At 31.5% G+C, this 14,229-nt stretch overlaps 1 protein-coding gene across 1 annotated transcript; it reads right to left on the minus strand.

Moving 5' to 3' along the window:
* Positions 1 to 1,304: 1,304 nt before the first annotated feature.
* Positions 1,305 to 10,484, minus strand: LOC111628298 (serine/threonine-protein kinase 19-like). The gene is made up of 6 exons (XM_023372064.1): positions 10,188 to 10,484; positions 8,139 to 8,284; positions 7,342 to 7,471; positions 6,560 to 6,653; positions 6,239 to 6,484; positions 1,305 to 1,990 (listed from the first exon to the last, which is right to left on the minus strand). The coding sequence occupies exons 1-6, from the start codon at positions 10,258 to 10,260 to the stop codon at positions 1,948 to 1,950; spliced, it is 732 nt and encodes a 243-aa protein (XP_023227832.1). The 5' UTR covers positions 10,261 to 10,484; the 3' UTR covers positions 1,305 to 1,947.
* Between the last annotated feature and the right edge of the window lie 3,745 nt (positions 10,485 to 14,229).

The raw sequence follows: 14,229 nt of genomic DNA on the forward strand, positions 1-14,229 counted from the left end.
CTTTCGGCCGATCGTTATTCGGATAATCGATGCTCTACTGTACTTGTTGAAACGTTTTGTACATTTCAGTGACATTTTACCAAGCTTCCAGCAAAAGCGATGCAAACGAGTTGCTGGTTCAACTTATCCATTTCGCAACTGGAAAGAAGAAAGCACACTCCTACACAGTATTTCCACCCACTACTTTGTCACACGCCTTCGGGAAATAGTCAAATATTCCCGTGATTGCCACACCGATACTATTAGTAGTTTCTCTACGGAAGATTGCGTCCTGAATATTTTTGATCGGCCCTCGTACACTTTTCCCAATTTTATACTTGATCCTATTTAAAATAATGTTTCACTAAAGGATGAGCTTCTTGAAATTTCTAGTTTTGCATCTCAATTATATATTACTTTCGTATAATTTTTGAAAACGATAAATATGTGTTTGTTTATATTCTTATTATTAACATATAATTTGTCTATATAAATTATTAAATTCAAAAACTTTTTCTCATAAATAAATCGTGCGTACAAATATTTTATATATTTTTCTTAATTTTTCTTGCATATTATACAATGGAACAATTATAATTTACTTATGAAATGAACATTCCTATTAATATAATATATAAATAAAAAATATGAGGCAAGAAAAATTACAAAATTCTCACATTTATTGTTTAATTTATTAATTATTTTTATAGATTTTTGTTAATAACTTTCATATCTTCCTCTTACAATGCATTGCAATATTGCTAACGATAGTAATTTTAAAATGAATGATAAAGCTATAAAATATATAATTTCTTATATAAAGAGAGAATATTTATCTTTTTAGAAATTATAACTGTCAACTAATTTATTAGAATCTTAACGTTATTCCCTACTGGAATGAATGTAAGTTATTGCTCCAATAAGAATATCCTTGAATAACAAAAATCCATTACAGATTAAAATAAATAAATATGAATATTTTTAAACAATAAAAATTAAATACCTAATGAAGTTAAATAAGTAAATAAAAGCACTTCTGTTTTAAGGTCACCAGTGTATTTAATTGTTTTTGGCCATTTTTGGAATTGAGTGCAATGTTTAAACAGAATAGAAAACACGCGCAATTGAAAATTTTCAGATTTGAATCATTAAATTGTTACAAATTTAAATTTTAGAATGTATTAAAATATAAATTAAGTTTTTAGCAGAATATTAATTGCATTTAATTTTTTATATATATATTATTATATATATAATATATACTATTATAATATATATAATATGTAAGAAATAAAAATATATTTCTCTACACTGTGTATGGTATATTCAAATATAGAATACTTTTCATTTTTTGTACAGTATCTCAAATTACTTCACAGTTTAAAAGATTTATTGTTCAAGTTTATAAATAAAGTACCTTTTTATCTTAAATTTACAGTTTCTAACACAGGCAAAAAATTACGCATAAATACTACATGAGAAATAATATAGTATTGATGATACAAGCATAAGGTAACAAATTAAATAATTCAAAAAGACATAGAAATAAAATATTTTTGCCTTTGAAACTCGGGCTAGCTTTAGCCGAAACAAATACAACAATAGTAAATAACAATTTCCAAGTAATAAATACAATAACAGCAGACAAACTCCTAGGCTATAAGAAAGACAAACACGTTTTCATGTATATGCATTTTTTTTTAATTATTTAATTTGTTGCCCTGTGCTTATATTGTCAATACTGTATTATTTTCTATTATATTGTCATATAGTATTTACACATTACCTAAAGCAATTTTAATTGTCATTACAAAATACGACTTCCTTTTGTACAAGTTCTTGATAGCTATTTTAGTAATATGACATATTACTACTTTTATAAAATGAATTTCAAATATCTTTTGTCAAAGAAATAGCATAGGATAAAATTTACTTGTTCTTATCAGATGAGTGAAGTTTTTAAAAATGTCACCTCTCCAGTCTCAATAACTTCCCTGAAGTGGTATCAATGCTGAAATATAAATTAAGAATATTATTAATATATATTACATAAAAATTACCAGAAATAATTTAAATTTAATCTATTGAATAAAATATAATAAATATAAAAATAGTTTAAAGAAATAAAAATCTATTAATGAAATTAATCCAACTTAAACAAAATTTTATTTTAGTAATATTTGTAAAATCCTTTGGTTTATTAAACCATTTTAGCTTTACTTAATTAATGACTTCAAGCATGACCAAATTAAATGTGAAATTAATTTTTATTGGAATAATATAATAAAAATTAATTAATTTATAGCAAAATGGCATTCATACTTTCATGAAAGTTCTTAATATATATGATAACTTGTAATTAGATATCTTTTATTGTTAATATCTTCATAAATAATAATACTTTTAAGAAATTTAGAATTTTCATATAGCCTTACAACAAATAGGGTTGGCATCAAAAAGGGCATCTGACCGTATAACTTATGCCAAAACTATATGGAAGTAAGCTATAACTGTGTTAGGATGTCCTCCCAAAGCAATGCGCAGTCGTGTTGCCCGAAAGTTATGTCAAATGAGCTGGGGATACCAAACCAAGAACAAGTTCGGATAAACAAGTTAGTCCAGAAAGAGAAGAGGAAGAATACAAGTATAAGAATAGGTACTTTAAACATCGGAACATTGAATGGGAAGAGTAGAGTTGGTTGATCTTATGCAAAGGAGGAGAGTGAACATTTTGTGCCTGCAAGAGACAAGATGGAAAGGAAATAAAGCTAAAGAACTTGGTGAAGGGACAAGCTGTTTGTGAGTGGAACAAATAAGGTAGGAAGGAATGGAGTTGGCATCATAATTGATAAAATTCTAAAAGACAGTGTCTGTGAGATTAAACAAAGGTGTGATATTGAAGGTGTGAATTATGAGCATTAAGTTGGACATTGGTGGAATTTTCGTTACAATTCTGTTTGTGTATGCTCCTCAGTCAGGTAATGGAGAAGAAGAAAAGACAAATTTATGGTCAGATCTTGACGATATTATAATGTGTGTTCCTATAAACGAGAGATTAATCTGTGGGGTGATTTAAATGGTCACGTTGGGAAGAGGAAGAATGCAGAAAGAAGAGTTCTTGGAAGGTGGAGTGTGGGAGAAAGGAATAGAGAGGGAGAAAGACTAGTTGATCATGCTCTGGCTTTTTACTTTGCGCTAGTTAACACCTTTGAGAAGAAAGCGAACCAACTGGTTACATACATGAGTGGTGGTAGATCCAGCCGGATTGATGTTTTTTCTTGTGCTGTGAGAGACATCTGAGAAAAGTGAGAAACAGTAAAATGTTAAATGGCAAAAGTGTTGCTGCTCAACATAGAGTCCTCCTGGTGGACTATAACTTTCTTATGGGCCATTGTAAGAATTGTGTTAGCCAAATTGAACAAACAATCAAATGGTAGAGATTGAAAGAGGAGGAATTAAGGAAGAGTTTAAAGTAAATGTACTAAAATAAATCCAGTTTCCAGATGTGCAAAAATGGTGGTTGCTGAATAGTAATTGCACCTTGAAAGTTGGAGAAGTTTTGAGGAAAAACTTCAGGGAAGACATTGCCAGAAGGAAAGGAACTTTGGTGGTGGAATGCTGAGGTACAAGCCACAGTTAAACAGAAGAGACAAACAAATGGTGGGATTTGATGGGAAGGCCGGAAGATAAAGAAACTTACCATTTGGCAAATAAAATGACAAAAAGGGTGGTGGCTATTGTGAAAGCAAAGGCTTTTGAAGAGGCTTATAAAGTTTTCAAAAGGAAAGGTGGTGAAAGACAGTTGATGAGAATTGCCAAAGCAAGAGTTAAGGCATCAAAAGATTTTACCTCTATTAAACTGATTAAAGATGATAAAGGAGTGGTATTACAAGATTACAAAAGGGTCAAGGAAAGATGGAAAGAATATTCTAGAAATTTATTGAATGAAAAAATCCAGAACTTTATACGAGAATGGAGAGGCAAATTAAAGAGTGGTGCAAGATATTAGCAGAGAAGAAGTGGAAAGTGTGCTTAGGAAAATGAAGATGGGGAAAGCAGTAGGCACTGATCGGATTCTGGTTGAGACTTGGACAGGTTTGGGTAAGGAGGGAATGGTATCCTCTGGGACCTTATGAAGAAACTCCGACAGCAGAAGATCCCAGATGAATGGAGAAAGAGCATTCTGGTGCCAATCTTTAAAGGTAAAGGAGATGTACAGAATTGCAGAAATTACAGGGTTATAAAGATATTCTCCCATACTATGAAGATTTGGGAGAAAATTGTAGAAAGAAGAATTAAGCAGGAATCTGAGATTGGAGAGGAACAGTTTGGCTTTATGCCGGGAAGGGGGTACGACCAGTGCAATCTTTGCTCTAAAACAGCTGAAAGAAAGCACAGAGAAATGGAGGAAAATTTGAACATGGTTTTCATAGAAAAGGCATATGATAGGGTACCAAAACAAGAGGTATGAAGATGTTTGAGGGAAAAGAATGTTCCAGAGAAATATGTTAGGCTCATCAAGGAAAAGTACAAGACAGCAGAGATCAAAGTTAAGAGCAGTGTGTGCAATACAGAAGGGTTCTTCGTTACTGTTAGTTTACATCAGGAATCGGCCCTTAGCCCTTATTTGTTTGACCCAATAATGGTTGTGTTGGTATGTGATGTGAAGTGTGAGGCTCCTATGTACTATGCTGTTTGTGAATGATATTGTGCTGTGTGAACTTTCCAAAACCAAGGCTGAGAAGAAACTGGAAGAAAGGGGCATGAATATTAGCAGAACTAAAAAAGCTTATATGACTCTGAATGGTAGAGACGAGTGTAATATTAAAATCCAAAATCTGTGACTTCCTTTTTTCCCGAGTTTTAAATATGTTGGGATATTTATCGAGATAGGAGGAGGATTGAACTCGGAGGTGCAGCATAGAATTCAATGTGGATGGATGAACTGGAGGAAGCTGAGCAGTGTGTTATGCGACAAGAAGGTTAGCTGCAATCTGAAAGGAAAATTGTATAAATCAGTTGTTAGACCTGCAATGTTATATGGATTGGAGACATGGGCAATAACAAGAGCCCAAGAAAGAAAGATGGAGGTAACAGAGATGAGAATGTTGAGATGCATGTGTGGAGTGTCAAGGAAGGATAGAATAAGGAATGATTTTATTAGAGGTTCTGTTAAGGTGGACCCCTTGAGCAAAAAGATGCAAGAATGTAGGTTGAGGTGGTTTGGCCACATAGAGCAAAGAAGTGACAATTATGTTGGAAAGAAGATTGGAAAACTGTTAGTAAAAGGAAAGAGGAAAAGATGCATTGGAAAGATAAGGTGGAAGAGGAAGAAGACTTGAACCAGAGGGGACTTAAGAGAGAAGAAGCCCTAGATAGGGAGAAATGGAAGAAACGTATTAGAGAAGGAAACGTCAACCCCATATAAACATGGGAAAAGGTGAGGATAAAGAAAGAAATTTTAGAAATTTAAATAATAGAATATATAAACTTCCAATTCATTTAGTTAAAATTTTCTTGTAAGCAATTGTTACTTTTTTCTAAGTACCTTGGTTTTAAATATATGAAGGTGTAATATTAGTGATATCTAGCCTCATAAATCAAATAAATTTCATGAGAAATCTGGTTAGAAACTTCATAAAAATGAAAAAAAAACTTTTACACAAAATTTTCCAAATATTTAATAATGTAAACATTTATTAAAATCTTAGAAATATCTGAAAACAAAACTATTACATTTATTTTATTATTGTATTTCAAATAAAATACAATAATAAAATTACATTTTTAATATATCTAGATTTATATTATGCATGATCTAATATTGTATATACAGTACTGAATGAAAGTAAAGAACTTTTGGTTAAGAACCATATACTGGGCAGAGACATTATGAATTTTAAATGCATTAAGATCACTATAAGCTTAATCTCCTATAAAACAATAATTTTTTACCCAAAAAAGTTAAAAAACTGATTTCATTGAAATAAAAATGATGCTTCTAAAAATTACTGGAAGACTCCAATTATTGAATTGCAGCAGAATATAAATAAAATTTCAACATTATAGTTATTTAAAAGTTTTATAAGTAAATTAAAGTCCATTTATATTCAGATTAATTAAGTTTTATTAAAGAAAATAATAATATTGAAAATGTTAGAAATTTATATTTATTTGTTTATTACAGAGTTGATTTTTAATAATATGTATCCACAATTAATTTGATTACAAACATATTAAAAATACTAATATTTCTCACCATTTTACCATATCGGCACCTATAATATCATAAATATGATATTCCATCCCTAATTTTGCAGCTTTTGTGAGTTTTCTTTGTTCTAATTCTGACTGTAATATTTCTTTATATTTAGTCTGTTGAATTGATCTTAGTATAGCTTTACGACCAGAAGTATGTGACTTTATAAATTCTCCCGAGCCTGGTATATCCAACCACCAACATCCAGCATCTCTAATTATTAAAACACCAGTTTGAACAAGTTCGCTAAAACAAAAATTAATCAAATGAGCAACTGTTAACAATAAATTTTATAAAAATTTTGAAATAATTAATTTATACCTTATATCTTCTTCTTTAAAACCATATTTAATTAAGGTTTTCCTACTGTAACTTATATCAGGATATTCTTTAATTACTTTATTCAAAAACCGTACTGAAATGTTTAAAATAGGACTTGGTTTTAATTAATTAATCACTATTTTTCAAGTATAACATTAAAATTACACAGAAAAACTGATAACTAAACTACATATTAACAAAAATCTTTGACATCAAAATCTGTATATTTTGATACTGCAACCATAACAGTAATCACATTTCTGTATTAGTAACTCTCATTGTAAATCATATTAAATCAATTATTTGACAAATCTGACATTTTCTAAAATGGAAAAAATTGAATGTGTGTCAATAAAAACCATAAAAGACAGATATGACACCAGTCTATAATTGGCAATATAGCCAGCTTCAATTCTGCGTGATACTCAACAAAATTATTCTAACATTAAAGAACATGCTTAGCATAATTGGGTCAGATCACAAATGAAAAATTCAAGGAGCCAACCAGATTTAAGCTGAACTCTTCAGACAGATGATTTGTTATTTTCATCACTGGCTACATTAGCATCAATTGGTCAGTCTGAGCAAAAGTTTCATCAATATTCTTTATACATATCTAGCAACATGATATATTTTTACAGTAATTTATCACTTTGCATCTAAATTCTTTAATATTTGAATAAATAATTATTCATTTAAATCCATTATTTACATTTAAAATATATTATCATTTATAACTAATTTTCTATTAATTAAAATTTTGACTTATATATTTGCCTTACCTATTATTTCATTATTTTTGCATAATCTATTTAAATGATCTTCATAGTCTTTCATAAATACAATGGCAAATTCATCATTGTTTCTTCCTAATTTAAAAATTCTTATTTCACCTTCATTCAAAAGACTATCCTAAATAAACATAAAGACATATTTAAAATTTTCTATCATTTAAAACAAATCAATTATAATGTTCTTAATTTCTTATTAATTCAACCACTTCAACAATTGTTTGTTTAAGGAAACCAAATCTTTAATTATTACTGAAAAAACATTTTCAGTTATCATTTAACTGCCATCAATTTCCTTTAATTAGTTGTTAAAGTACAGTAGTTGAATTAACTGTATAGTTTCATAACTGGTATAAATTTTCTATTACGACTATGCTATATTTAAATTACATTTTTTTTTATTAGTCATCTTTGTATAGTATTATATAGTTTGTTCAAAAACTTTGACATTACTATGAATCAAAATAAATTACTGTTATCTGTAATGATCCCCATTAGCTCCGTCGAAGAACAAAGTAATATGGTACTTCATCCAAAAAAATACCTGAAGGTTGAAAGGAAACACATTCTTTGAAAAGTAATTTATTTTGATACCAACTTTTTAGACAAATTATAAGACTTAATTGAAATTGTACTTTTGAGAATGTAATATCAATTTATGACCAAGTTTTTTCCCACATTCCAATGGAATGGCTCATTAACTGATAGTTTTTTTTTTATCAATGAATTAATAATAAATACCACGGCTCACTACACATAGGAATATATAGAAATAAATATAAACTTACTAATTCTTTATCAACTTCTGTTCTATTTTTCATTAAAGTATAAATTTGATGTTTCATAATAATTGGGGGTAACTTATTATCAAATTTTTCAATTGGAAATAAAGATTTCAGCATTTGTAGACATTCTTTAACATTAGAAAAGTCATCTGAAATAAAATTTTAAAATTATTATATACATATAACTATAATATAAGTGTAATATAACATATAACAGAATAATAATAATAATAATAATAAAATGTTAGCTAGGAAAGATTAAAACTATATATCACTTTACAAACTGTCTTATCCACAATGCATGCAAGAGTTAAGTTCCAACACATCATTTAAATCAACTTTTGTATAACTCAAAAATGACTAATAAAATATTGCTACTACATCCACAACATGCCAAACTTATCAAAATATTCATAATAACCTTAGAAGAATAATTAGAATAATAGTAATTATATATACATAAAACTTATAGTTATTGTTCCTTTCTTTAATATGTTAAAAATTATAAAGTATCTTTATGATTATACCAAACAAATTCATACAAGTTAAAAGTTACATAATTTGGAGACAAACTGTAACTTAATTATTATATAAATAAATATTTGAATTTCTAGTCACATATTATATTCTTCAATATTTCCATCTTATTTGATACTGTGAATTTAGATGCATAAACTGAATTCATTAAATCAGATTAATAGAGGTATTAAAGCATCAAACATCAACATTGGATTTTCTTAGCAACAAAGACTACAGCCAAACTTAAATATGGAAAAGGAACTCGTTTGCACCGAAAGAAAAGAAATTTATGTAAGAAATGAAATTTTATTTAACATAAAATATTTTTTTTATAATTTCGTAATTTAATAAAATAAATCAGTCATAATTTGTGAGACTTTTCAATCTCTGAGACTTTGAAGTATCATAAAATTCAATCAATTATTATTGGGAATGTAAAAGAATGCAAGTTGAATGATTACACTTATCTGTTTTGTTACAATTACTATTTATATAAACATAAAAAGTTAATAATGAATTTGTTTAACATATATTTATCTTTTCTACACTTTTTACGACATTTTTTACATTTACACTATTACCGTCTTAAACGGCTAGAAGCCGTAGCCGTTTACAAAGCCGGCCGAGAGACCGCTCGCGTCGACCGGAAGGAGGAGCTTAGTCCGTCGCTAGTCCGGCGGGCCCTGGGGGACGCCGACTCGTAATTATATCCGTCGGCGCACGATCGCGCACGTCGGCAAAATGGATTTCGTCGAAACGACACTCGATTTAGTTTTAAATCTTTACGTTCCGTTCCGAAGCATTCCAAACCTATCCGACCCGAAGAAGAACTTTGCGACGGTTCGAAAACGTTTGTCACCCGCCGTATTTTTTACACGTAACGCACCGGTAACGGATTACGGATGCGAGGATTTTTATTTCGGCGTCGAGGTAAAGACGCACTCCGTACTTGCACTATTATTAGTAGTTCCGTACGTTACCTTCACGCGACACGACGCAACGCGACAAAACGGCAAGACGACAAGATTACGTCCGGACTCTCGGTCATAAAATAGCTTAGACGACAAATTCTACGATAAACCGGACGTAAATCTAAACGCGGTCTCCTCAAAGTCCACAAACGACAATTCTCTCCGAATCGTCCCGAAAGAGAAAATTTCTAAACTCCACATTACAACAATCAAAACCCTAAGCAGCTATTGGGTTTTCATTTAATAATTTTCAATCACCAAAAGGACACGGAGAAAATTTTAACGGTGCAGAGGAGAAGGAGTATAAAGATAACCTCTAACCCATACGTAAGGGGTTTTCTGACACATTAGTCCATTTGACAGTTTACAATTCACTGTCAAATGGACCAGTGAGGATCTGCTACTGAATAATACACTACGTACTATACTAACAGATCCTCATTATTTGTAATACCCATTTAATCTCTCTGTAAATTGACAGAAGGAGCTTGTTATTATTAAGAAATAAAGAAATTTTTACATTTAAAATTTAATATTAAAAAAAAAAAGGATAACTTTTAACCTTTATCATCTACCAACGAACTTTTTCTGGTTAATTTTGTTTTCCCATAAAAAGCGGGTAACTGGCGTTTCATAATTAATCTGTTCAAATTGTAATGCAAATGGGAAAGAATCTCTGGCGAAATGTCGAGATTAAAGCGAATTACTCAATCGCACGTTGAAAACAACAACGAAATGGATCGAAAACACAGACTTAGTGACGTAAGAAGATATTCTACGCGAGTTGCCAACCTTCTGTCGTAAAAATTCCCTAAACACACTCGAAATTTCCCTTAAGTAATTCTTTTTTCGCAATGGGTATTAACTCTTTTGCTGCCCGAAGAGGGCGTCTTGTCATACTTATTTTTCTTTATTATAACAAGAACCACCGGTGCATTTAAAGTCGTGAATGAAACGGCAATTTCTTTTCGGTGTATTAATTATTACTCCTAAATATAACTTTATAAACAAACAGTAATTAAAATTTAAGAACTGTGGTTTAAGAACGGTGGTTTAAGAACTGTCAAAAATAAGAATAACGTATTCCTCCGAAAGTTTAGGACCAGCCTGTAAAACTGAAAGAAAACAATACGGTATGACAAAAGTAAAATTACAGAATATTTTGTTTGTCTTCAGTTAGCTCCAATGTGCTATTCGAGCTAAGTCGATTTGGCATTTTTTGTAATTAACGTTGAATCGGAGCAACGGGTATCGGATTGCCCCAGGCAACAAAACTGGGTAAAAGCCGTGCTCTAACTAGCTTTTCGCATACACTGTGCAAAATTGTACTTTTGGCTCCCACTTTCTGCAAAAAATAAGAATAAAAAACAAATAAGATGGAAAGAGTCAGTTAATTTTTAACTAAATGTTAATAAATCGAATTCTTCGGCAATTTAAAATTTTAAAACGTAAAAATATGAAAATAAACATCTAATACTGATCATTTTTGATACTCCGTTTCAAGGTTTCCTTTCTCGCTGAGTCGTGCCCTCGCACTTGTTGTATCCGTCTAGTTTTGGCACGGTAAAGGCAGCCCGAATCATTAACGTTCCACCTCCCTCTGTGCGCCACGATAAAAGCTGAGGGTAGGGGTGACCATACGTTAAAATACGTGCCCGCTATTCGTCTGGTTTACCTTTTTCCTAATTCCCAAGAGAGCGTCAGATTCCATTATCGACAAACAACAGAAAGTTCGTGACTTCTGGTCTATTCTGCAAATACAAGGGCTGCGTTTCTTTATGCAGCGAGAGTGCAGCGTAAATGACGTCACGACCAGCTATCGCTACACGTCGCTGCATCATAGTTTAGAAACGCTTTCCGCTCGAGCGAAACATGGACGTTCATAATCTATCCTTTAATTCCAGTTACAGCCGAAAATAGTGCTTTAGTTAAAAAACTACAATACTTAAATAAAGAGATATAAAGAATCTAGCATTTATCTTTCCATACATCTGAACAAAGTAAAGAGATAAAAGATATATAATTATATTTAAAATATAGTAGTTTCTTATACTTTAGATAACTTTCAGAGTCATTTCATAAAATTTAATCCTTCTTAATCTTTCCATAATATTTTTATCAACAGTCACTTCGACTTTTTTATTTTTACAGCATAATTTCGTAATATACACAGAAGAGTCCATTTTGCTTTACACGTGTAGCGGACGTAAAAGCTGCTTTATCTTCGCTGCAGCGACCTCTTGCAGCAAACGTTTAGAAACGGTTCGCTACATTGCAGCGCTGCATTTAGAAACGGGTTTCAGAGGGTTTGCTGTAAAGTGCTTCTCGAGCGCTGCATAAAGAAACGCGGCCAAGAGAAACTAACCGATAATTATTGGCAAGCGCCAAATCCGACAGAGGGCGCTGTCTTTGGGCCAAGATGGCTGACGAAACAGGTAAGAAACTGACCACGTGTTTTCTCAGTGCCCGTGCCGATTCAGTTTCTATCGGTGACGACTACTGCGAAGACCAAATGGAGAACAAATCATTGAATATATGTCAAATTCTAGACTGTATCGGCGACAGGAAACGTTGTCTTGTAGAAGGTGAAGCTGTTTTGGATATATGAGACGTACACACACACACACACACACACACACAAAACATAACGTGTGCTGCAAACTTATCACTGGCCTATGTTGTATAAGTGCTGAAAGACTCAGCAGGGTAGCCTTCAGATTGGCACTAATTTTAAATATTATGATAAATAAAATTGTTTTTATATTGGAACATGGTGTATACTGCTTAAAATATTTAAATACTTCTCATCTGTTAACGTGTAATAAACACGCTATCACATGTTTACAAAAACTAGACAGCCCCGCTTTGTACGTGCATTCTCCCTGTAATTGAGATGTATTAAAATGCCAATATCTCAGATTGCAACACTAAAGCAACAACGTGAACTTCGGTGTTGCTGTTAGAGTTTAATCCACAAAATACGATGTGGTCAGCATCCAAAAAGGCTTCACCTTCTACGAAACAACGTTTCCTGTCGCCGATATAGTCTAGAATTTGATATAAATTCAATGATTTGTTCTCCATTTGGTCTTCGCAGCAGTCGTCACCGATAGAAACTGAATCGGCTCAGGCACTGAACAAACACGTGGTCGGTTCCTTACCTGTTTCGGCAGCCATCTTGGCTCAAAAACATGTCACAATTGGCTCTTGCCAATTGTGACATGGACACAAACACAATACTGGGCTAGAATTTTCGTCACAATGCTCTCAATTTCAGTATATTGCCGCTATACATCATACTTTTCCTGTCAACAATAGAGCCATGCTGGTCATCTATCTAACTCCTTCGGGAGAAAATTTTTGAATTGAATAACGCGACTTCCGGTTCAAACCGGAAGTTGGTACAAATGATTGTCTGCCCAAGAGGGAGAACAACAGACAGATGCCCCTTAGTAAGGGTTAATTAACACGTGTTAGTTCGTCTTACCCATTACGAATTCACGCGATATATTTGGCTAGAGGAGCTACGGTTGATCTCAGCCAACCAATGTATTCCTTCAGCAGTGTTGCCGCAATGAAATTTCAAAACGTACTGAAGCGCCTTCAAAAAATGTACTATTTTCCTTCAAAATGTACTAGTTCTATGAATACTTTGTTTACGAGCCTATATATATATAGGCACGTAATATATAGTTTATTGTCAAATAATTTAATTTAAAATTTTATTTTTGGAATTTTTTGAAAGCTATTTATAAATATCTACACATCTATTAGTTATTATAAAATGAGCATTACATTGACAACATTTATTAATTATACTATTGAATTTCATCTTAATTTTATAACCAATCGTGCTTTAAAAAATAATTATAAATTTGTTATATTATATTATTATATTCTTGTTTGCTTAAAACATGCGACTCAAAAAAAACCCAAAATGGCGGCTCAAGAAGTAGATCACGCGTCCTGGCCTTCTTATATAGACCTTGGAACAGTCGGAAGCGCGGCCATTTTGGAACCACACGTAACATTAACCGTTATTTCTTTTACTACGATTACTAAAATTGAAGTTCATAATTTAAGAATTAAATTATAGTGGTAGAAAATAATATAAAAGTATTTATATTATTTATACTCGTACAATTTCAAAACTATTTTCTGTAATAATTTGATTCTGACTTAACGGATATTTTGATATTATTGACGACAAAAGTTTAAAATCATTGATTTCCTTACCTGTCCATTATTTTTGTTTGACGGAGTTGAATTGTTTGGACCACGTGGCATGAAAAATTTTGTCAAGGTCCTGATGAGAATGTGCAGACAACTGAACGTGTGAAAGAAGACCACCGTGCAACTATCTATGTTGTGATTGGATAATTTAAATTAGCAAGCAGTGATACTAGTGAGACTTTATTAAACTCATTTTTTCGTTAAGGCGTGAAATATTATTTTGTACCGTAAATGGTACTTGAAATATTATAATGAACTGAAAATCTAAATGTACTTTCAATTTACTGGAAAGGGCAAAATGTGCCAGAAAAGTACAAATGTACTAGGAACGGCAACACTGTCCTTCATCTAAATGCTTGTAGTATATGCGC

Source organism: Centruroides sculpturatus, unplaced genomic scaffold, assembly GCF_000671375.1.
Source record: "Centruroides sculpturatus isolate CEXI.00-Female unplaced genomic scaffold, Cexi_2.0 scaffold65, whole genome shotgun sequence".
Classification (NCBI taxonomy): domain Eukaryota; kingdom Metazoa; phylum Arthropoda; class Arachnida; order Scorpiones; family Buthidae; genus Centruroides; species Centruroides sculpturatus.

Excerpts from the sequence above, each read along its gene's own strand:
- LOC111628298 (XM_023372064.1), bottom strand. The coding sequence starts at position 10,260 with ATGAAACGCCAGTTACCCGCTTTTTATGGGAAAACAAAATTAACCAGA. Across the intron at positions 7,472-8,138 it reads CAGAAGTTGATAAAGAATTA|GATAGTCTTTTGAATGAAGG; the intron begins GTAAGTTTATAT and ends ATGTTTATTTAG. Across the intron at positions 6,654-7,341 it reads CAAAAATAATGAAATAATAG|TACGGTTTTTGAATAAAGTA; the intron begins GTAAGGCAAATA and ends TAAACATTTCAG.